Here is a 23,248-nt window from a genome sequence, read left to right as displayed (position 1 = left end):
TCATCAGTGCGTAGCAGGTTCCCAGTCGGAACCACTGCTGTAACATCATCACCCCTTGTCTTTATCCACTAGTCCATTCTCATTTTTATTGTGAGGATTTCACAAGTTTTCACTGAGGTGCCAAGTCATCATAGGTTTGATGTGTAGTTTATTTACTAATAAATGCATATCTACTTCTTATAACCCATGGTCTTAGGACAACGTAGACATGATGTGGGAGATTCATGATTAGGAATGCCCATGGAATTTATTTTAGCAGCCTTACATGGAACTGATGCTCTTGCATTGATTTTAAAAGTTTTTTTCCTTGTCCATTTCCCACTAGCACTTTCCTTGATGTAAATTACACTCCTAATTACACAAAGCTACTATTAGCTCCACAGGGCATATGTGTGTGATGGGCTTAGATGCTGTGCAGCTGGGTTCCCACTGCCCCACAGCACCTCATAGCCACTTTGGTGCAGTTATGGTTGTGATCAAGGGAAGAAAAACCAAGGGAGAATCTAATCACAGAACTCCAGTAGCCTAGTCTATTTCAGCTGGAATGTCTTTCCTGCCTGTGCAGTATAGACTCTAACCATGCTGTAATTGCTTTCTCTGTCGAGGATGAGGAATCTGTGGACTTGCTAGATGTTGTTGGACTGCAAGTCCCAGTAGCCCCAGCTAGCATGGCTATTGTTTGGGTGATGATGAGAGTGTTAATCAAGCAATAGCTGGAGGGCCACAAGTTCCCCATCCCTGCTGTAAGCAATTCCTGATGGAGAGTAAACTAGGCAGAGGTAGTCTGCCAGCCAGTGGTTTCATAAATTCCTTTTAAATTCTGGTTTCAGATCTGAAGGGTGCAACTTCAAGCACCATAAAGTGAATAAGTGATTCCCAGGCGTGCTATATTACAATTTATTTCTCACTTTATTTCTTGCAAAAGGAAAGACTGGGTCACATTGGACCTGAAGAATTTGTTCAAGCATTTGTCCATAAAGATCCTTTGGAAAGCACAAAGGTATGACTAGCACTATTGCTGCTGCTGCTATTTCCAGTTGCATTTAGTGGCGGACCTACATTTTTTGGGCCCTGAAGCTTGAACTGATATGGGGGCCCCATTGCAACCAGAAATGAGGTCTGGGTAACCACTGTTATCTTCTTCTGTGGGTTTGTTCCATGACAGATCACCACCATTTATTTATTTTTAAATTAACTACTGCATCTCATACAGTGGTACCTCAGGTTAAGTACTTAATTCGTTCCGGAGGTCCGTTCTTAACCTGAAACTGTTCTTAACCTGGAGCACCACTTTAGCTAATGGGGCCTCCTGCTGCTGCTGCGCCGCTGGAGCACGATTTCTGTTCTCATCCTGAAGCAAAGTTCTTAACCTGAAGCACTCTTTCTGGGTTAGTAGAGTGTAACCTGAAGCGTATGTAACCTGAAGCCTATGTAACCTGAGGTACCACTGTATTTTTATTAAAATAGCTGCACTGACATGTCAAAGTCACTGGTGTGAATAGAAATTCCCTATGCCTTATAGCTTTCGAGCTATAACTCTGTTGGAAGAGTATGAGACTCTTAATCCCAGGGACATGGGTGTGAGCCCCACATGGGGTGCAATACTCCTGCATTGCAGGAGGTTGGAATAGATTATCCTTTTGGTCCCTTCCAACTGTTCCATGATTCTGTGGTGTGGTGAGAATGAGGGAAAATTAGGGAAATATTATATACATGCACGATTGACGTTTAGAAGCATTTTTTCTGAGCAATGTGGAATAAAGTTGTTTCTGGGGCCCCTCTGGAATTAGGGACCCTAAAGTTTATGATTCATTAGTTTCATAGTAGATCTGCCCCTGGTTGCATTACCCATTCTGAGTGAGCAATTCAAAGAGTGGGATGTGCAGCAATTGGGACTACACAGTAGGCAGTACACATCTGTTTATATTTATAGGGAGGCGCCTAGAACATGTTTTTCAGAGTTGCGTGAAGCTGTGGTGTTTAGGACATGGTGCTCATGCACACAGTGCACATTTGAAATAAGTCCACGGAACCATCTCCCACCTGATGTTCTTTTGGGGTTTCAAATGTCCCTGATGTGCACCTTGTAGCTGGAATAAGAAGAAAAGCGTGGTTTTGTATTGGTAATTAGAGAGTGCAGATTTTAATTTTCTGTGCTGCAATCCCAGTAGGGGGGAAATTAGCCCCTGCCTGTGCATACTCAGCTCCTTGCTTGTTAACATCAAGGGCAACATGCCCATTAGTGTCTGTGAGAAAGAAAATAGGAGAAGGTGCTGCTTTATGCACTATTGATGCACAGATAATTCTTCAGAAGCAGGTTTTGGCATGTGACTAGCTGGATGTAATCACAATGCAGTAACTAAAAGCAAAATATTCCTCAGACTGATAATACAGCACCTGTAAGGCTGGTACATTGGAGATGAAATATGTTAAAGGAAACTTCTTAATGCAGCATAAATTTCTGATGGCTAGGAAATTTTGTTCACTTACAATGCATACAAAGAGAAGCAAAGAATATTCATTGAAACAAAAGAACAAAATACCTGGGGTTATTGGTATGAGGAAACTGGCCCCTTCCCTCGTTGGACTACAGACCTATTGCATTAACATCTGTAGTGATGAAGTGCTTTGAGAGATTGGTCCTTCAACACCTTAGGACATATTTTCCACCAGATTTTGATAAACATCAGTTCACCTATAGAAGAAATAGGTCAACAGATGATGCCATAGCTACAGCCTTTCACCTTGCAGCGAGTCATCTGGAGATACCAGGGAATTATGTTAGAATGTTGTTTATTGATTATAGCTCAGCTTTTAATACCATCCTTCCGGACATTCTTATCAAAAAGCTGATGGAACTAAACCTACCTTCTACCATCTGTGACTGGATCAAAGGCTTTCTGAGGGATCGGACACAAACAGTGAGGATTGGGCCTGCTGCATCTACTTCCCTGAAGCTCAGCACTGGCACCGCACAGGGATGTGTGCTGAGTCCCTACCTGTACTTGTATACATATGACTGTATTTCATCTGATCCATCCACTGCAATTATTAAGTTTGCAGATGATACTACCATAATGGGTCTAATTACAGGTGGGGATGAATCAACGTACGGGGGGGGGGGGTTCAAAAAGTATCTACATGGTGCCTAGAGAATAACTTGCAAGACAAAGGAGATGGTGTTGGCCTTTCGGAGGAAGAGAGGGGAACTAGCCCCGTTGTTTATTCAGGGGGATGTGCGGAGAGAGTCTCTTCCTTTAAATTCCTGGGAGTTTACCTTAGTGAAGACCTCACTTGGAAAAACAATATAACTCAGGTGGTTAGGAAGGCCCAACAGAGACCCCACTTCCTCAGGGTCTTGCAAAAGAACAATGTTAAACAACAATTGATGACCTCCTTCTACTGGTCCACAATAGAAAGTGTCCTCTCATATTATATCACAGTGTGGTACGTTGGCTTGACAGCCACGGACAGAAAGTCTTTACAGAGGGTGGTGAACACAGCTCATGATATCATGGGCTGTACCCTGAGCCCGCTAGATGACATCGCAAGGGATGGTTGCCTTAGGAGAGCGAGAAAAATTCTCAGGGATGATTCACACCCCGGCCAGCACCTCTTTAATCTTCTACCCTTGGGCAGGAGATATAGAAGTATAATCAGTTGTACCAACAGGCTAAAAAGCAGTTTCTATCTGTGGGCTGTTAGGCTGCTGAACAGAAAATAATATATTGCAACTGACTTTCGGGGTTGGTGTGTTATGCGACAAGCACACAGAGTGCAATGAGATTGTTGTGGGGGGGGAGGCTCAGTTAATTTCATTGTACACAGGTTGTACATTGACAATAAAGGTATTATTATTATTATTATTATTATTATTATTATTATCAGCAGACGTTGCACAAATCAACAAATACCTCAAAATTAGCTATGTGTCTTGCAACATCTGCCATCCATTTTCCAGTGGGATTTTAAAGGGGAGCATGTTGTGCTTTTGCTTCTTAGTTTGCTGGGATTGAGTTAGGGTGCTTGGTCACTGCATTATTTATTGCGGGCTATGGGAGGAAACTGCCTTTTTCTTTCATTGGCTTCCAAATAATTTTTTGAGTCTGTAGATTCTTTTGACCGCCAAACTGCAACTCAGAGAACTTTAATTTCCTTGCTGCTTTCCTTCCTCCCATAGGCCAGTCATCTTCCCCTCTCCACAATTGCTTGTGAAGCATACATATCCCCAAGTGCTGCTCAGTTCAGCAGACAGGAATAGGGGCAGAAAATGGGACTGGGTGAGGTGGGGGGCACAGGCAAGAAGTGGTGCCATTCACCTGATCTCCAGTTGTGCTGTGGAATATAAAGGTTTAACACACATCTCTAAGTTATAACCAAGAAAACCTGTAGATTAGATGATAAAACGAGGACATAGTAGTAAATGTTAGTTGAAACAGAAACATGTCTAGACTAAAACTGAATCAGATTTTAAAAAGCAGGCAATTGAGCGTTCATAGAATCATAGAATTGTAGAGTTGGAAGGGACCACAAGGGTCATCTAGTTCAACCCCCTGCAAGGCTGGGATAGCTCAGTTGGTAGAACAGGAGACCCTTAATCTCAGGGTTATGGGTTCGAGTCCCACATTGGGCAAAAGAGTCCTGCATAGCATTTTGTGTACCAATTGTGTCATCTTGTGATTGGGTGCATTATTGTCACAGAGTAGGGTAAGCACAGGGTGTGGCACAAATTGCAGCTTTGCACTAGCACAACCATCCTTACATGAAACATTTCATATTTGTTTGCTAATCTTTGTGTGTATGTATGCACGCACATGCATGCACAGTCCAAAGACAGTGACTGACCTAAGCTACTAAATTAAATTAAGGGGGAAAAGTTGAGATGATGAAATAAGGACATAGGAGTAAATGTTGGTTGAAACCGAAAGACTTCTAGAGTGAGACTAAATTGAACTAAAAAAACAAGGAGTGGAGATGTTGAGTGCTATGTTAATGGATGCCCAAAGGCTTTGCGTGCCATGTAGCATTAAATATACTTGGATATAAAAGAATCCAAGTATAGCAACGGGAGAAAAGTACAAGGAGTAATTAAGGATAATGTAACAAAATATGAGATGGAGATGACAGAAGAGAACAGTGTATGAATTCCAGAGAGCGAATGGGAAAGTGGTGGAACTAGAATTCAAACCCATTTTGTCAACTAGAAAATAAATACTAATATGGGTAGCTTCACCTAACTAAGATTTAATGAATGGTTACATTCATTAGATGATAAGGTGCTGCTACATGACATACCTGCTGAATACGCAAGAGAGTCAAAAGGGGGGGGGGAATTACAGCAAGCCACGGATCCAGAAGCAAAATGTGACCCCATAATGGTAGGCAACTTCTCAGACCCAGGAACTACTTACCCACAATGGCTCTGTCTTGCCAGGATTCAAGCTCAGCTTATTTTACCTTATCCATTTCACCACTGTGGTACTATATTTCATAGTTTAACTTGATCAGTTTGGTTGCCCTTTCCTGGACTTTTTCCAGCTCTACAATAACCTTTTTGAGGTGCAGCAACCATATACGGCATTCCAAGTGCAGTTGTATCACAGATTTGTGTAACAAGGGTTATGATATTGGCAGTTTTATTTCAATTTCCATTCCTAATTAGCCCCAACATGAAATTTGCCTTTTTCACAGCTGCTGCTTGCTGAGTTAACATTTTCAACAAGCTATCCTCTGTGACCCCCAAGATCCCTTTCCTGGCCATTCACGCCGCTTCAAACCCCATTAATTCAGTATGAGCAAGGCACTTCTACCTGCTGCCATGCACTGAGACAGAAAAGCGAGAGTTATATTTATTGAATTTGCATCACATCATACTGCAATGGGCTCCAGGCTGCTTACATTTTAGAAGTGCCTCCTGTTTCGTGTGATTCCCCAGTGCCCCCTTTTAATCTTCTTTAGCCTTAGGATACATTTCTACAATACAGATATATATGCAAACATTGCGAACACTCAAAATCCCAGGCAACACCCTTTCCCAGATTACCCTATGCATGAGAGCCCCTTTTCGCCAGCAGAAAACTTTGTCCTCATGGAGCTCAAAATTTACTCATCTTATCCTCAGGCTCTAAAATAGAAATCAATTATCACATTAATGAAAGAACGAAAAATCTCCTGATACCCTCTAGTGGCTGCAAACAAAAAATAATAGGGAAAAAATCAAAATAATCAGCCATCTCTGGAAGATTATCCTAAGGAGAAGGTGGTAAAAGGTGCTGGAGATGATTTAAAATCATCAAAAGAATTCAGATACCAAACTAACCTTCTCACTCCCATGCAATTGCCTAGTAACCACAGCCGAAAGAGCATGTCACAAAAATGACATTTCCTGATGAATTTTGCCATCTGAGTGACTTGTTTCACAGCAACCAATGATACAGAATTAGGTCAGCGATAAAGAATTGGGTAGTGAAGATATTATTTTCTCTACGACAAGAGCATGCAACGGAAATAATATTTTAGGCAAAAAAATATTCTGTACTGTAACTCTTATCATATTTTGCTTTGCTTTTGATTCCCCCCAACTTAATCAGAAATTTTGTTTCATGCAAGACAACACCATGGGCAATTGGATTTGCCAAACTGTAGGAACTCTTGGGAGTCAAAGCCGTAAACTTAATACATATTACATGGAAAGACGTCCTTGTCTGATTTTATTTTCTCCAGATTCTTGTTGCATACAGCAATATCCTGGCTGTTAATATCCTAGGGAGCACCAATTGGAATAAATTGCCTCGTGTGCAATTGCTGTAGGCAAAGTGGGACTGTTCATCATTCACTGATTTGATTTGTAGAAAGCTTTGCATTCTGTTAAGCCCAACACATCTGCCACTACCCACCCACTGACATCTAAAGCTCAGTCCCACATGCACTGTCCATTTGTGTGTGTGTTTATAGGTATATGTCCACATGCTTTTGAATGTTGTTGATGATAGAAATGTATGCTATTGATCATAGAACAACACCCTACAGTTACTGTGATATTATATATCTTATTATATATATTAAAGCACAGCAGAAGCTAGTTTATGTCATGTCAGGTCTTTGTTTTTCAGCCTTGTTTCAGTGAACAGAAAAAAACTAGCAATCTTGAGGCCTATGTCAAATGGTTCAATAGACTCTGCTATCTTGTAGCAACAGAAATCTGCATGGTAAGTTGAATACCATTTGTCTGATTGTGGAACTTCGAGACTATTTACTCACAAAAGTGGAGGATAAATATTTTTTGGACTAATCACAGAATGTACTTGGGGTTTTTACACTTTTTACACTTTTCACAGAAACACTGCGGTATACGAATGGTGAAATAGGCTATTGATGCAGTGATAGAGCAGTAATTTTGCTGTAGAATTTTAGACAGTTCTGTCTCATAAGTGGACTATGTATGAACAGTTTTCCTCTTGCCCTGCTCCTCTCCCAGGGAAAACCCAAACTTTAGTATTAAATTGGAGCAAACATCAATATGGAGAAAACCTGAATTGCTCTTTGCTCCAGTTGAACGCTGTTGGTTGGCATCTGTCTGTATCCAACTAACATGTCCCATCAGCACAAAGATTCACACTTGTGCAACAGAGATCCCCCTTTCCTCCTCCTGCATGGACCTGGAGCAGTCTCCAAATCTTCTCCAGGTGGGGTGGGGAAAACCCTTAGAACAGATTTAGGAGGTGCATGAGGGGAGGGGGTGAAGTTCCATTGTGCAAGCAGAGATCTTGCAATGATGGTCACATTAGTTGGATACCACCCTTTGAATGCAATAGACTTGTACAGTAAATAATGGAAATAACTTCTTATTGTGTTTTCTTCCCATCATGGTCTTAAGGAAAACCAAGCCGAAGTATGGGGTGCTATCGTTATAGTATCACCCTGTACCATTTGGTTGTTGAACTAACCCAGGCTACACACTCCCCATGCATATAAAGCATTTGTTTTCACCCAAGGAATCATGGGAACTGTAGCTTGTTAAGAGTGCTGGGAACTGTTGTTCTGTGAGAGGTAAACCACAGTCCCCAGTATACCTTGGCAGAAGTCATGTGCTTTAAATGTGTGGTGTGTATGCAGTCTTATCTGAGAATGTTTGGGATAACTATTCTCTTGCCAAGACCTATCTGCCTCAGCTCTAGTCCACTCACTGGTGCTATGTGGCCCTTGACCATTTCCCCCAGAGAAAAGATGGCCTTTGACTTAGAGGTTGCCCACTTTACTTCTAGAACATACGGAAGTGCCCATTGTTTGTGACAGAATACTGGGTAGATTGATGTTAGGTAATTTTCACTATATCCGTTTCCAGCTAAATCTCTTTCACGATTCAATCCTTCTGACTTTAACTTCCTTTGTTATCACGAGAAACACTTGTAATATGATGAACAGTGTATAAAATTTGAAATTATTGTGAATTGAAGATATTAAGGACGAGCATTTACAAATGTAAAACGAAAGACCCAAGAAGGGAAGTGGAGGAAAGTCAGGGGATTTTGAAAATCCCACATTGGGGAGTTGTGATGTGATATTTTTCTGTTATTGTAAAAATTAATAGAAAATAGTATAAAAGAGAGAGATAGGAACAGGCCCAGATTAAAGCAACTGGAGGTCTTGGGAGGCCCTGGGCTAGGAGGACCTAGGAGGCCCAAACTTAATAGCATTTGATCATGAGAAGCAAAACATTGTTACTAAGCAATTGGGCCTGGATAGTAAAATCTGTTTTTTGTATTTTTTGTTTTGTTTCATTTTATTAAAAGCAAGAAGCTGAGGGCCCCCTTAGATTACGAGGCCCTGGGCTGTATCCCATGCAGCCCGTATGTAAATCCGGCACTGGGTGGGAGTATTGTGAGATACAAGAAACACAAAAGAAAATTCTCCAGAAATCTACTAATTTCAAGATTAATGTCTATTCTCTCCTCTTAAGACCAAGTCCAGAAAAAATTGCACTGATTGGCGCCAAGCCCAGAAAAAGTTACAGTAATTGACATTTTATTGATAGCTAGTTGGACAGACTATCATTGGAATTAATAGTCTTTAGAGTACAGGTTTATGTGTCAATGCTGGGTCATTGCTTGAAGACATTTTTAAAGGTATATTAGACTTTGGTCACTCTCCCTGGTAGGATCTTTGATTTTGCAAGTTGCCAGCAATGAGTGTCATTAATCAAACAGCTTGAATGGGATTTTGTAGCTGTTTTGAAATCAATTGAACTGTAGAATAGGGCATCTCTGTTTGGCACAGAGTTCTGACATCTCCCAGGGTTTTTTTTACACTTGTCTTCCATAGCTGTTTTATCTGTCTGTTTATTTGCAGCCTGCAAAAAAGAAGCAGAGAGCACAAGTCATTGAGTTTTTCATTGATGTTGCTCGCGAGTGCTTTAACATCGGGAATTTTAACTCGCTGATGGCAATCATATGTAAGTGTGTTATTGTCATTTCTGAATGATATTAGGGATATGTAAAGTAGATTCCCTTTCCTAATTGTTGTAACCTGCCCTGGGACCTTATGGTGAAGAGTGGACAAGAAATTGTAATAATAGTAACAATAACAATAACCGTAACAGCAACAACAATAGCAGCAACCACAACAATAACGTCCTCCTCTGTTCATTTTCCTCTTATTTTCCTCCAGCCGGTATGAACATGAGTCCAGTCTCCAGGTTAAAGAAGACGTGGTCAAAAGTGAAAACAGCCAAATTCTTTATCCTTGAGGTAAAATGTTCAGAATTACGTATTTGCTATTCATGCATTTATTTAAACTGGATATTGCTAGGCAAGGGCCAAATGATATGATGGGCTTTGCATATCACATTAAATTAAAGATGGAAAAGAAGTAAATATCAGGAATAAAGTCCAGACCACAAATGGGTGCAAATGTATTCTTTTCCAGTCTTGTCTATTTAGCGCAGGCCATGGTTAAGAGCTATACTGAGTTCTGGTGTTATCTTGACTTAACTAGCAACCCTCATGCTACGATTGACGGGCATTATAACCAGAGAATATATCAAACAGCTACCAAGTTATGGGCAATCAGTGCCTGAAATCTGTCAGCAGGGGAAATTGCACATCAGACTATCCTGTGGTAATTTGGGAAATGTCTGTATTTGCTTGGAATCAATTGTGAGGCTCCTATGATAATGTAAGTTAGGCAAGCCATTTCCTCTTTAGGGTACTTTCTGAAGATCATTTTAAGGAGCAACCCTCAGGTATACCCGTGCTTCTTAATTCAGTTAACAAGTTCTACATACTATACAACTGTTGTTACTGCTTCAGTTAGTCCTTCTTGGCACACACCTTTGCTTGTCTTGGTACAAGTGGGCTCTCTTGGAAAACCGAGTGGACTGCCAGTTTGTCCAGCATACAAAGTTGAAGTAGGCCTGTCTCATTTGTAGATGTACAGTGGTGCCACGCAAGACGAAAAGAATCCATTCTGTGATTCTCTTCGTCTAGCATTTTTTTTCGTCTTGCGAAGCAAGCCCATTGACGGATTAGCGGATTAGCGCTTTTAGCGGCTTTTAGCGGCTTTTAGCGGCTTATCGGCTTATCGAATCAGCTGATAAGCGGCTTAGCGGCTTAGAAAAAGGGGGGGAGGGAAAAAAACCCCGCAGGAACTTGCAAGACATTTTCGTCTTGCGAAGCAAGCCCATAGGAGAATCGTTTTGCGAAGCACCTCCAAAACGGAAAACTCTTTCGTCTAGCGAGTTTTCCGTCTTGCGAGGCATTCGTCTTGCGGGGCACCACTGTATATGCATGTTCACACACACACACATGCATAAGTGTTTGATGTAATTACATGGTTGCACCACTGTACAATCCTGGCATCGCTCTGCACTCCGGAAACAGATTAATCGAGGAGTGGCAGTTGCCGTTTAATATTCTGCCATTAGGGTGAACCATGTGTGCTCTGTGTGTTTGTCTGTGCCTAACAACAACAAAATAAGTAGTGGCCACTAACAACAACAACAAAAATCATCGTATGGAAGCATCTTTAGAAGTATTCTTAGAGGACTGAAGGGTTTTTATCATGACAAAAATGTTACGGACTGGTCACTCTTAAGAAACTACATGAAAATAAATGACTAGAAATTGAACTGAAAAGGAGGTGTTGGGTAGTTTTGTCTCCAGTTCACCTGTATTGCTTACCACATCACCTTTGCACTGCAAAGGCAATTCAAAATATCTTTTGATCTTCCAATGTTTTCTTCCTCTCTAGCATCAAATGGACCCTACAGGTAATTTTTATAACTACAGAACTGCATTGCGGGGAGCTGCACATCGGTCCCTAACAGCACACAGCAACAGGGAAAAGGTATTATTACTATCATCAGCTTATTTTTCCGCCAAGAAGCTCAGCACAATACAGTGGACTCTCGGGTTGCGAACGTGATCTGTGCAGGATGCACGTTCACAACCTGCAGTGGTTGCAATTCGGTGCTTCTGCACATGTGTGAGCCCGGAAGTAACCCGTTCTGGTACTTCTGGGTTTCAGCGGGTCCGTAACCCGAAAAAACACAACTTGAAGCATCTGTAACCCAAGGTATGACTGTAAACATGCTTCTACACCAATATTATCCTTACAACAACAAAGGTAGGTTAGGCTTGTGGGAATGTTCAGGGATGCAGGAGAGGATATATTGTGAGATTATATCCTTATCCAATTTGTGCTAACAAGTTCCCAAAATATCAGCAGAGTTAATAGACATTCCCCTTTTTAAGTTCGCAAGGGTAACGTGTGCTCAGGTTCGCTAGAACCTCTATAATAATTACTCTGGTAATTTCCCCTTTGTTCCCTCTTAAAATACAAGACACGACACAGTCTTTATAAAAGTATAAAAGAGTTTACTCACATTCTGTTCACAATAGGATCCCAGAAGGCAGACAGGCTTAAAAAGGTAAAACATAGGAAGATAGTCCCTTTGTCCTCTCTTGGCTGGGAGCCAAGAGGGCATCTCAGCAGATGTTGCTGCTTCCAAAGATGAAGATGAGAGAGGCAAGAGAGTAAGAGAGAGATGGCTGTCCTGCACTGTGCTTTTATCATTACCTGCACAGGTGAGGCCACACCCACCTCTGGTCACATGCGGAGGAAGTCTGTCCCAGGAAGTTTACCTGCTGGCTGAACAGACATCCCTCCCCATGTCTTAACATGTACACTCTAGGAATGTTGTAATTGACTGCTCCTGTGTTTTACATCCCACAAGGCTGAGAGATAATTGACTGGACAAAGTCACGCAATGAGGTCCATGACCAAGCAGCGACTCAGCCTGTGTCTCCTTCACCTGTTCCAGATCACCGTGCTGCACTGGAACTGTTTCTTTTCACAGCCCATACTGGCTGGTTTTATAGTTCTTCATCTTTTCAGCATCCCTGCATGGGAGGCAAAATACTGTGATATTCTAAAGGTTGCATCCAACTGTTGCTCAGCTGTCAGGAGCAGGGAGGGAAGGAATACTCAGTGATTCCTCATTCCCCCCCCCCCACTGGAGGGTTCCCCAGCCCTCTGGAGCAGAGGCAAGACAATGTGGTGCAGGTCCTTTGAAATGAAGATTCTTCAATTATACAGGCTCCCTGATTGCCTCAGCTGCAAGTAGCGAGGTGGGGAAGAGCCCACACCACTGGGGAATCTTTTGCCCTAGTCTGAACAAATAGATCCATAGGGAGATGATAAGAGGTATAATAAGGAAGGATATATATAATAAGGAAATGAATATGAGACAGCCACATTCATGCTTGAATGAGAAGCTGATACTTTTAAGATGCTTATGCAGTCTGTCTCTAAGGTATAGCCATGCAAGCCTGTTTCTCTATTACTTATCTCATTTCCTGTGGAAGTCATTCATGCTGGTTACATGGGAAAGTTTCTCTTTAAAACCAAGGGCAGCAGAAGGTTAATAGTCAGATGAAAACGCAAGGGATAAAGACTACATCCTCCTTTAACTGAATGCATAATGTGATAGTTGCCAAGAAGGTGTTTATGCATCAAATCCAGCACCTCATCATGGTTTGGTGTTTTCAAATCCCACAGCCACTACAGCTATAATTCTGCTCTCCAAGCCGTAATGTCATTTCTTCATTTTAAATTTTTTATAAAAAAAATTTAAAAAACATTTTTACTCACCCTGGGTCAAATGAAATGAAATGTGATTGCTATTAATTTAAAGATAAATATTGTCCACTGGTGATTGTATATCCAAGCCCTCCCTCCTTCTTTTGAACTACCGGTATATAATATAATCTGACACTTTGGGCTTAGTTTTCTTAATGCTTGAATAGAAATGGGGGGGAAAGACAGAGGTTAAATTAATTAAATCAGGTAGTGATTGAATATATTTTTTGAAAGTTAAAAAACACAGCTTTGAGTTGTGAGTTTCTGTGGAAAGTGTGCATACCCACACGCATACAGAGGATTCGTTATTTGAATGGAAGTGTATATTACATCATGGAGTGGATTTTTTTCCAGGCAAGTGCAGGAGATGAATATCTTAAGACCTTAATTGACTATCTGATTTGACTTGCAAATTCTCAGCACGTTGAAGCAGACACAGTGACTGCTGCTCACAGTAGACTACACATTCAATGTGTCATGCATTCCAATGGACTGTTATCAGAAAGTAACTGTGTGGAGAATTTAATTTAGGGCTATGCAGAAGAATAGGATCTGAACAGGGAAGCCAAAATGACATTCTTACATTATGTATTGATGCTTTCTACTTTGGAAAGCTGGGGTACATTAAAATTTGTTTATAGTTAAGTCATTCATTTTCTATTTACATAATTTATATCCTGCCCCTTCAGTATGTATTTACACTTCCAAGACACTCAAGGAAAACGAAAAGTACAAAAAAAAGTATACAGTAATAGTAAAAAAGAAGAGAATGACGTGAAATTTAGAAATAGTGGGGCCCTCTTTGTATGACAGACAGAGTGGGAGTGAGTGGGGAATTCTAATTGTTGCCCTTAGTGTCAGTTTTTTTAAAATCATGGGATTGTTAATTTGTTCATGTGATTTATTGGACTTGTTTTTATGGATTCCATGATTTCCATATACTATTTTTTACATATATTATCTTTATTACTATTAATAATAATATTCCCCACCCCGGGATTGAAATATTCACTGAAGAGCAGGTTTGAATTTAGAAATAATAAAGAAAACTACAATATAATAAATAGGGTTGGGGAGCAGTCTTTACCTCTATGCACACCTCTCAGCTCAGCAGGGCTTTTTTTTTTTTTTTTACTGCCTTGCCAAAGTTGGCAGCTGGGCCAAAAGGTGTGGGGTGTCAGTACCAGCCTGCACCTCCCATGCCTTCATGTGATGGCTGCGGTTCTGGCTCAGGATCCAGCAGATCCCAGGACAGCTCAGCCCCACCCCCTGGAAGGCTCTATTTTGTTCGGTGAAAGAAACTGTGCACCAGCTCAGTAATGCTGGCATCACTCTGCAGTTGGGATCTGGCTCCCTCGGCCTGAAGCAAGATGAGTGCTGCATCCCATAGTTGCCTTTGACTGGACTTGACTGTCCAGGGGTCCTTTACCTTTACTTTTTTTTACCTAATGAAGGCACCAGGCAGGCCCCCTGAGGGTATTGCAAAGGTGAGGGGGCTTTCTCGGTGTAGCTGCCAGCAATTACACTTCAGATTGTAAGGGACGTGGGTGGCACTGTGGGTTAAACCACAGAGCCTAGGGCTTGCCAATCAGAAGGTCGGTGGTTCAAGTCCCCGCGACGGGGTGAACTCCTGTTTCTCGGTCCCTGCTCCTGCCCACCTAGCAGTTCGAAAGCATGCAGTGCAAGTAGATAAATAGGTACCGCTCCAGCGGGAAGGTAAACGGCGTTTCTGTGTGCTGCACTGGTTTGCCAGAAGCGGCTTAGTCATGCTGGCCACATGACCCGGAAGCTGTCTGCAAACAAACACCGGCTCCCTCGACCAGTAAAGTGAGATGAGCGCCTCAACCCCAGAGTCATCCGCGACTGGACCTAACTGTCAGGGGTACCTTTACCCCAGAGTCATCCGCGACTGGACCTAACTGTCAGGGGTACCTTTACCTTTACCTTTTACACTTCAGATTGTGTAGTGCAGAAAGGTCTCAGGTGGCTGTCTCAGTGGACAGGCTGACTGATGTGAGAGAAGGCACTCTTAACAGGTATTTCGGGTCCAAGCCATGTACGGCTGTAAAGATTAAGAGCAACAATATGCAGAGGTGATGCAACCTGATCCAGTACCCGGAGCGGTGCTCGTCCCATGGGGCGTGGCGCATGGCCCAGGGGGGCATGCATCCTGGCGGGACGCGGTGAATGGTGCATGCCCCGGGGGGGTGCCGCCAATCAGGGGTCAGCATCTTGTCACACACACCCTTTGGAATGGCATCCGGGGTGGACCACCTCCCCGCCCCCTAATGCCCCGACAGTATATCTAGCATAGTTGCACCAACCCATTTCATGTAGCAGTTCATAGGAGGGTCAGAGCTTGAGGATACTTTATGTGCTCTTCTCATTATTTGCCTAATGATGACTCTTTCATCAATACCTTGGCCCAGTCTGTGACAGTGCACTAATTTCAACGGCGTCAAAATGATCTCTCAAACACCTTCCATCTACACACACATGCACACAAACACACCAGAAAATACAAAATAGGTTAAAATACATATCAGAAATCCAACTTACAACATATACAGATAAATCATGTGAAAAGCAATGTGTGAAGTAGTTAAAATGTAGCATTCTTGTTGACATGTGGCAATCAGAACTGCTCACAGTATTCCAAGTATGGTTGCAGCGCATGATGACATTATGATATTAGCAGATTTCGCTTCAGTCCATTTCCTAATGATTCCTAACAAAGCATTTACCTTTTTCACAGCTGTCAGCCACAAACTGGGTTAACATTTTCAACAATCTATCCACTATGACCTCAAGATCTTTTTCAGTCAGTCATTCACCGCAACTTTAGACCCTATTATCATCAATGATGTGGTTATGAATTTTCCCCAGAGTGCTCTGTTTTTCTGCAATTTTCTGTGTCTTAAGGTCATTAGTAACAATGAATGACTGCCAATTGCAAATAAGAAATCAGGCTAGCTTTGTTTACTAAACACAAGCAAAGTAAACATGCTAAGTTAGGCTATTCTCTAGGGCATCAGAACATTATCTGTTGCAAATTGCTGTATGCAAATTATACTAATTTGTGGAAGCACTAATTATATCCTGTTACAATTCACTTACTAGTGGAACCACATTAGGGCTAATTTTTCAATATGAAGATTGGCTTTTGATAGGGGAGAGTGACAGGAGAGGAGCAGCTACGTTATCCTTTTAACATACACTTACTTTTGTTTCTTGAATATTTTAGCTTCAGCAAGGGCAAACTCCCTCCTGGGATTCCCTATCGCTTTCTTTTTTTCGATGCACATACTGCTCAGGCACACCAGTACCATAAATATCTTGAGGACATTGGTTGCCAAACCAAATGACTACTTTACTGCTACACTTTTCCAGAGTCTTACCTTTCCTCAAGGCTATAGTACTCTAGTGTGTACTTAAGTTACAGTTCAGTTCATTTACCAAAGGACCTGGGGATATATTTGAAAGATATGCCCAGCTGACTTATTCATTCTCACTTTAATAGAAACTATAGCTCCTGTAGGAGAGACAGGAATTCACTAGCTAGGTGAGTTTAAATCTTCTTCAGGGAACCTGGCACAGTGTTTTATGAGTGAAGAGGAGCTGCCCTTATAAGACCCTTGCGAGCTACACTCCAGGTCAAGTTATAGTGAAATGAATAGACCATTGTTGCTCTGCAGAATAACCTAGCAGACTTGCTTATCTACCTTTGCCCTGTCCTTGGCTGATAAAGCATCTGAGAGAAAACTGTCTACAGTCAGTCAAGTATATGGGCGGTGGCAGAGGAATATGTAGTGTTGTTGCTGTTTAGTCGTTTAGTCGTCTCCGTGTTTATATATCTGAATAGAATGCTATGGAATGCTTTCTCAAGTGAAGTCCACCTGGCACGGATACTGACATCTTTTGGGTGCCTAAATTAAGCCTTCCCTCTTTTTCCAGGCATTTCACAGATTATGATTGAGCTATGTTAATGTTTTAAGTTTGTATTACTCAAGTATTAATTTCATATATAAAAGTATTTATAGACCACTATTTCACTGTAAAAAAATCAAAGCAATTTAAAACAAAAGTACATAAATCCATGTGAAAACCATATAGTCCCCAGACTTGGTAAGTTAAGCACAGTTCCGAATCTGAATAAAAAATAAATATGGTATATTTTGGTATAAACCAAACATGGTATAAGACAAGATAGATACCCAATGTAAATCCATGTTGCTTCATTTGATACTTTTGAAATTTACACCAGGTGAGGATCAAACTTAGTGTGAAACATCCAGCAGATAGGTACCGACTTCACGGTATATCTTTCGTTCCCTCCTGTGAAAATTCTTTAAATCAGAGCCTTTGTCATGTTAAGTCATGAGCATCTACTTTTCCATATGTTGGCTTGACTGGGGTTTAATTGTTAATGTTCACTTAATCAAGGGTTTATGCAACTTCATTGTGCTCTTTGCCTCTTTACTGTCTGTGCACTGGTGAAAGTTGCTTATTAAAATGTTAATGTTAACAAAATGATGTTAAATATCGATGTTACTGAAATATTAATAGGTAATAAACTGAAACCTTAATTCCACAAAGCTTAGATAGATTGTGTTTTGCCAATTCACAGAGAAAATCTCTTCAGCATGACAGCTATTTTGTGGGTTGTTATCTCTTGTATCTCCTCTAGGCCTCACTAGTATTAGTATTTCGTCATTAGAGTAGTACTGTACACTGAAAAGTTAATCTCTCTTTTCTTCTTGTGAATGAACAGTTCTTTCATGCATAAAGAACAGAACTGCGAAAGTCATGTCATTCTTTTCACAGATTGTGATCCCCTTCTTCAGCCTACTGATCAAAGACATTTACTTTTTGAATGAAGGATGCGCCAACCGCCTTCCAAATGGACATGTCAACTTTGAAGTACGTGCAGCAAACATCTTTGTCAAGCAAGTGGTTGATAGGTTCTTTGAGCCCTTGTGCTTACGTTCCAGAATGCAACAAAAACCATACATGAACAAAAAATTATTACCTTGATTACCCCCAAAGTCAAACAATTCCCAGCAGACTTTTTCATATAAACCCTTTAAACATTTTTTACTTAAGAGTTTTCAATTTCAGATGGCATGGTCCAAAAGCTCATATGCAGAAACACCATGCACACACCGGGGGGGGGGTGTTCCCCAACTCCCTTTCATGCTGAACCCCCCCCCCCAACTACTCAAAAGTTATCTCCCCCTTCAGAGATTTTAATTTTTTTTTTTTACATGTTTTAAAAGGTAGAGCAGTTGGTGGGATTAAACTTTTGGTTCATATTCAGTTCCACCAAAACTGTTGTAATTTTATATTCCAAGTGTTGCATGAAATGCCTGTTATTTAAAACACAGTTTGATAGCAGCAGAGGAATAGAGTAGCCTGTGCATTGTGTGAGACATGTGCATTGCTTACCTGAGATATGCAGATTTTATTACAACTGCATAACTCTTTTCTTTAAAATATTTATATACTGCCTTTCATATGCAGTTACCAAAGCACCATCATTTCCTTTCATGTGTTACAGAAACACAAGGAAAGCTGTGCTGGACAAACAACCCACTTGCTCCTACCTTTTAAAAATAATATACCGTATTTTTCGCTCTATAACACGCAGATTTTTTCTCCTAAAAAGGAAGGGGAAATGTCTGTGCGTGTTATGCAGCGAATGTGTGGTCCCTGGAGCCGAAAAATAAGGCAAAAATCAAACCGCGCTTCAGGGAGAAGGGAGCTCCGTGAGACAGGAAGTTGCTGCTTTCCTGCATTCTACCTCAGGGTCTTACTGCCCACCCTCCTCTGTTTCGTTACTGTGTTTGCTCAAACGGAACAAAGAGCAGGGAAAGCCCCTCCCCTCCAGGCAAGCAGAGGGGAAAAGCAGACTGTCGCTCCTTCCTCTCTGTGCTCCGCTCCTTCCTCTCTGTGCTCCGGTGCTGCTGAAAACATGCAGGTGGGAGAGAGAGAGAGAGAGAGAGAGAGAGAGCTGGCTGGCTTGGGTGGGTGCGTGGGGGAAACTTTTGCCTTCCTTTCCTCCCTCCCGTTATACCCCACTCCTGCATTCTTAGCCCTTCTGTGTTTTTCCTTCCCTCCCCACTTAAAATGTGGTTAAAAAGCATGGATCCACATGGATCCTAAGGATTTTTGCACTGGGTCACCCCAAATTCACCATCAGAGCACATAGCATGTCCATGGCTACAGCCTGCCCCCCAAAAATCATGCACCCACTGTTGCCTGGGGCTGCAATGGTGCAAAAATGTGGTTAAAAAGCATGGATCCACATGGATCTTTGCATTGGGTCACCCCCAAATTCACCACCAGAGAACATAGCATGTCCATGGCTGCAGCCTGCCCCCCCAAATCATGCACCCACTGTTGCCTGGGGCTGCAACGGTGCAAAAATGTGGTTAAAAAGCATGGATCCTCAGGATCTTTGCATTGGGTCACCCCCAAATTCACCACCAGAGAACATAGCATGTCCATGGCTACAGCCTGCCCCCCCCCCAAATCACGCACCCACTGTTGTCTGGGGCTGCAATGGTGCAAAAACGTGGTTACAAAGCACGGATCCACATGGATCCTCAGGATCTTTGCATTGGGTCAGCCCAAATTCACCATCAGATCACATGTCTGTGGCCACAGCATGAAGCACAAAAATGATACATCCACTGTTTCGTTCAGAATATTTTTTCCCTTGTTTTCCTCCTCTAAAAACGATGTGCGTGTTATGGTCAGGTGCGTGTTATAGAGCGAAAAATACGGTACCAGACACATTAAGCAGCTAACATTTTTGAGGAATGTTAAAACCACAGAAATAATTTTACTGACACACAAATTCCGTTTACCTAGACAATACTTTTTCTTCCCCAATCCTTACAGAAATTCCTGGAACTGGCTAAGCAAGTAGGTGAATTTATAACATGGAAACAAGTAGAATGTCCATTTGAGCGAGATGATAACATCATCCACTATTTACATACTGCGCCCATCTTTACTGAAGATGGTAAGAAATTCCTTTTTTGACAAATGCTATAGTGGTTCACTACTAGCATTGTTCCATAGTTAATGATAAAATATGATTTTCAAAATGTGTCATCGCACAGATCCATTGTCTACAATATAAGAATGATTATCTGGGCCTTTATTGTTTCCATAACTTTTTGACAAGGCATCTTGCTCGTAGCAAATCATCTGCATGCAGTGCTCACAGAGAAACAGGCCTGACAGTCATACTATAAGGGGCAGTTCTGAATGTCATTGCTGAAAACATTCAAAGACAGAGTTACTGTTCCCTATAAGTCAACCAGTCTATCTATCTCTGAGTTTGTGATGGCTGTAGGCAGGAAAAGCAGAGCTCAGCTCACAGCAGAGATCTAGTTACCTCTTAATATGTGCTTAAAGGGGGAGAACCCTTTCAATTCAGTTCTTTCATCATGTAATTAATCATACCCATTTGCAAATGAGTTTTTGTCTGACTTCTCTTCCTACCCATCCAATCTATCATGTTGCTCTCTGCCGTCTCCTAATGGGTTAAATCAGTCGTATCCCATTATCATCAGCATCAGAGATAAGGGCTGAATTTGCTAGCTTTGCCTAGACATGCCCATAGGCTTCACTGACTTTTAGATTGCTTCTGAACTTTTTGATTTTTAAAGAGCAGTCTTTAAAACTCATCCACATTAATCAAACAGGACAGTTGAGACTTCACTGGCCACACATGAATTTAGAATGTAGCAAGGGAAAATTATGTCCAAGCTGCACAAGCAACAGCTGCCCAAGCTAACATATATCTATATAATAATTATAGTGAGCTCTATAAAAAGGAAACAAGAAGAGCGAAACTCTGGCAGTGCTCAGAGTCTTCTGGAACAGCCAAAGGCATTTCAGAAGATCTCCTGTTAGAGTCCAAGACAGGAACTCTAACTTGTTTAAGTATTGATTCCAGGAAGGTGAAGCCCACAGGTTGGTAAGGAGAAAGCAGGTCTGGAAAGACTTCTGAGGCTGCCAGAGAGTCCAGGAATAAACCAGGCAGCCCAGATTTAATCCACAAGTTTGAAGGGCTCTTGGCTGTAGCCTCCAGAGCCCGAGCTGACTCTCCTAACCAGACTGGTTCCTCCTGTGTTCCATGTCAGACTTTTGGCCAGCCCCTTTCCCCAACTAAGATTGCTTTGCACACTATTTCTCTTGGTTGATGCTACTTCTCATTTGAGCAGAGCTGCGACCTTCTAGATAGTGTTGGACCCCAAATCCCATCAGCCCCAGTGAGCATGGCCAGTGGTCAGGGATGTTGGGAGTTGTAGTCCAGCACCACCTGGAGTTCCCCAGTCCTGTTGTAGAAGAACCTTTTACATATTATATGTGTAGTTATCACCCATGATGATACATACACTGATATGGTCCAGTACCGGTTGCACTAACAAGTGGTTGGTCTGAATGAAGATGCACATCTTTTCCTCTTTAGTAGAAGCTGTCTGCGGCCAATTCGGTCAATTAACATTTGAATAGGTATGGGGATGAAGATCCAGATGCACATCTGTATCTCCATTCATGCTGGCTCCAATCACCCATTAAGTTTAAACTGTGGTTACAGATATTTAAGCACTTTGAGCATGTGTTGCTTGATCCTGTTCATGCTTACTCAGATGTGAGTCCCACTAAGTGTGCAGATGAGTGTCAGCTTACCTAAGAAACATAAACCTCCTTGTTTGATTAGAATGCTCCCTTGTGGGCTACTAATCGTCTCAATAAGGAATGTTGTCTTTTAAAACTTCCTTTTTTTTTAGGTTTGTATCTGGCTTCCTATGAAAGTGAAAGTCCGGAAAACCAAACTGAAAAAGAGAGGTGGAAAACCTTGAGGTATTATTTCATTTATGTTGGGTCATGATCTTCCGAAGTGGAAATAGGTAGATATGGGCATGGAGAGGGTGGCTACTGGAGTTTGCACACATAGCTCAGCTAGTAGAACATGAGGCTCTTTAATCTCAGGGTTGTGGGTTCAAGCCCCAAGTTAGGCAAAATATTTCTGCATTGCAGAGGGTTGGACTAGATGACTCTTGTGGTCCCTTCCAACTGTACAATTCTGTTTCTGTGAACACACATACACACATGTAATGGATGACTCCTTTTAATGGGAGAACCCTTTTGGGAAGGGGCAACTGATACTGGAGAAGTGGAGCAAGGAGGGCATACTACTGTGACAGGCACTTGTGTGTGTAGCTTGGCTCAAAGGCAGTAATACCATAAGATACTTACTTTTGCCTAAAAGTACACTAATGGCCAGAACACAATCATGGCTGCTTGGGTTCAGATTGACCTTTGAACTAAGTCTCCAACACTTGAGAACCTTTAGGTATTCTCTTCCACCCAATTGTTACCAGTGATTATGTTGCAGTATGCAGCTGAAGTTGCTGGTGTCACTTATACCATAGAGATAGCTGTGCTAGTTTCCATTCCTGACAATAGAATAAAAGGGCACATCACATGAAGCCTAGCTTTCAGAGGATGACTTAGTTAAATGGGAGCCACTCTGCTGTGACATACTGATTCTAGAATGAACAAGCTGAATTAGATTGAAGGGTCAGGACTATTACCTTTTTTAAAAAGTGCGTAGCAATGCTCATAATATGACTTCGTTGGGAAGCATACAGAAAACTTCACTATTTAGTTTTTTTTTTACTGCTAGAGTAAGACAAATTTTAAGACTGAAAATGCTATTTGTGGCCACTTATCTTTCCTAAATGTGTCCTCACAATACATGGACGGAAATAGCTGGAAGATGCATGTCTTTGTGTCTTAGAAACATTTGATAATATATCAAAATGTGATTAAGAAAAGTGGTAAGATGGAGAGTGATAGTTTCCTCTATTGCTTGGTCAGCAAGGCATCTTGGTCAGCAGTGTAGGTATTTCGGAGATTCTCCTGAGGTAAGGGCTGCACCATTTGAGTTTCTCCTTTGCTCCTGTTACTTCCCTTGGGCATTTGACATAGCCAGTCATCTATTCAGTGCAGAACAGAAAACATGGCTATTCTGAATTACTCTATGTCACACTAACTTTCTTGCTCTTTTACCTATTCTCATGTTTCTCCT

General features: G+C 41.6%; 1 protein-coding gene across 3 annotated transcripts in view; it reads left to right on the top strand.

The window, feature by feature from the left end:
* RASGEF1C (RasGEF domain family member 1C) overlaps nt 1-23,248 on the top strand; it is an 85,639-nt gene that overhangs the window by 57,980 nt on the left and 4,411 nt on the right. For 2 of the 3 annotated variants that reach the window (XM_082211638.1, XM_082211639.1), the window contains exons 6-13: nt 926-1,000; nt 7,098-7,208; nt 9,349-9,451; nt 9,667-9,746; nt 11,248-11,343; nt 17,962-18,057; nt 20,041-20,164; nt 21,945-22,017. In XM_082211638.1, coding sequence (XP_082067764.1) covers nt 926-1,000; nt 7,098-7,208; nt 9,349-9,451; nt 9,667-9,746; nt 11,248-11,343; nt 17,962-18,057; nt 20,041-20,164; nt 21,945-22,017 — 758 coding nt within the window. Of the gene's footprint in view, nt 1-925; nt 1,001-7,097; nt 7,209-9,348; nt 9,452-9,666; nt 9,747-11,247; nt 11,344-17,961; nt 18,058-20,040; nt 20,165-21,944; nt 23,242-23,248 lie in introns of those variants that run through there. The other variant, XM_082211640.1, reaches the window with a different exon arrangement.

This window comes from Podarcis vaucheri (assembly GCF_965113315.1).
Source record: "Podarcis vaucheri genome assembly, chromosome: 2".
In the NCBI taxonomy this organism is placed as follows: Eukaryota; Metazoa; Chordata; class Lepidosauria; order Squamata; family Lacertidae; genus Podarcis; species Podarcis vaucheri.
This window is presented reverse-complemented; position numbering and strand designations above follow the sequence as displayed.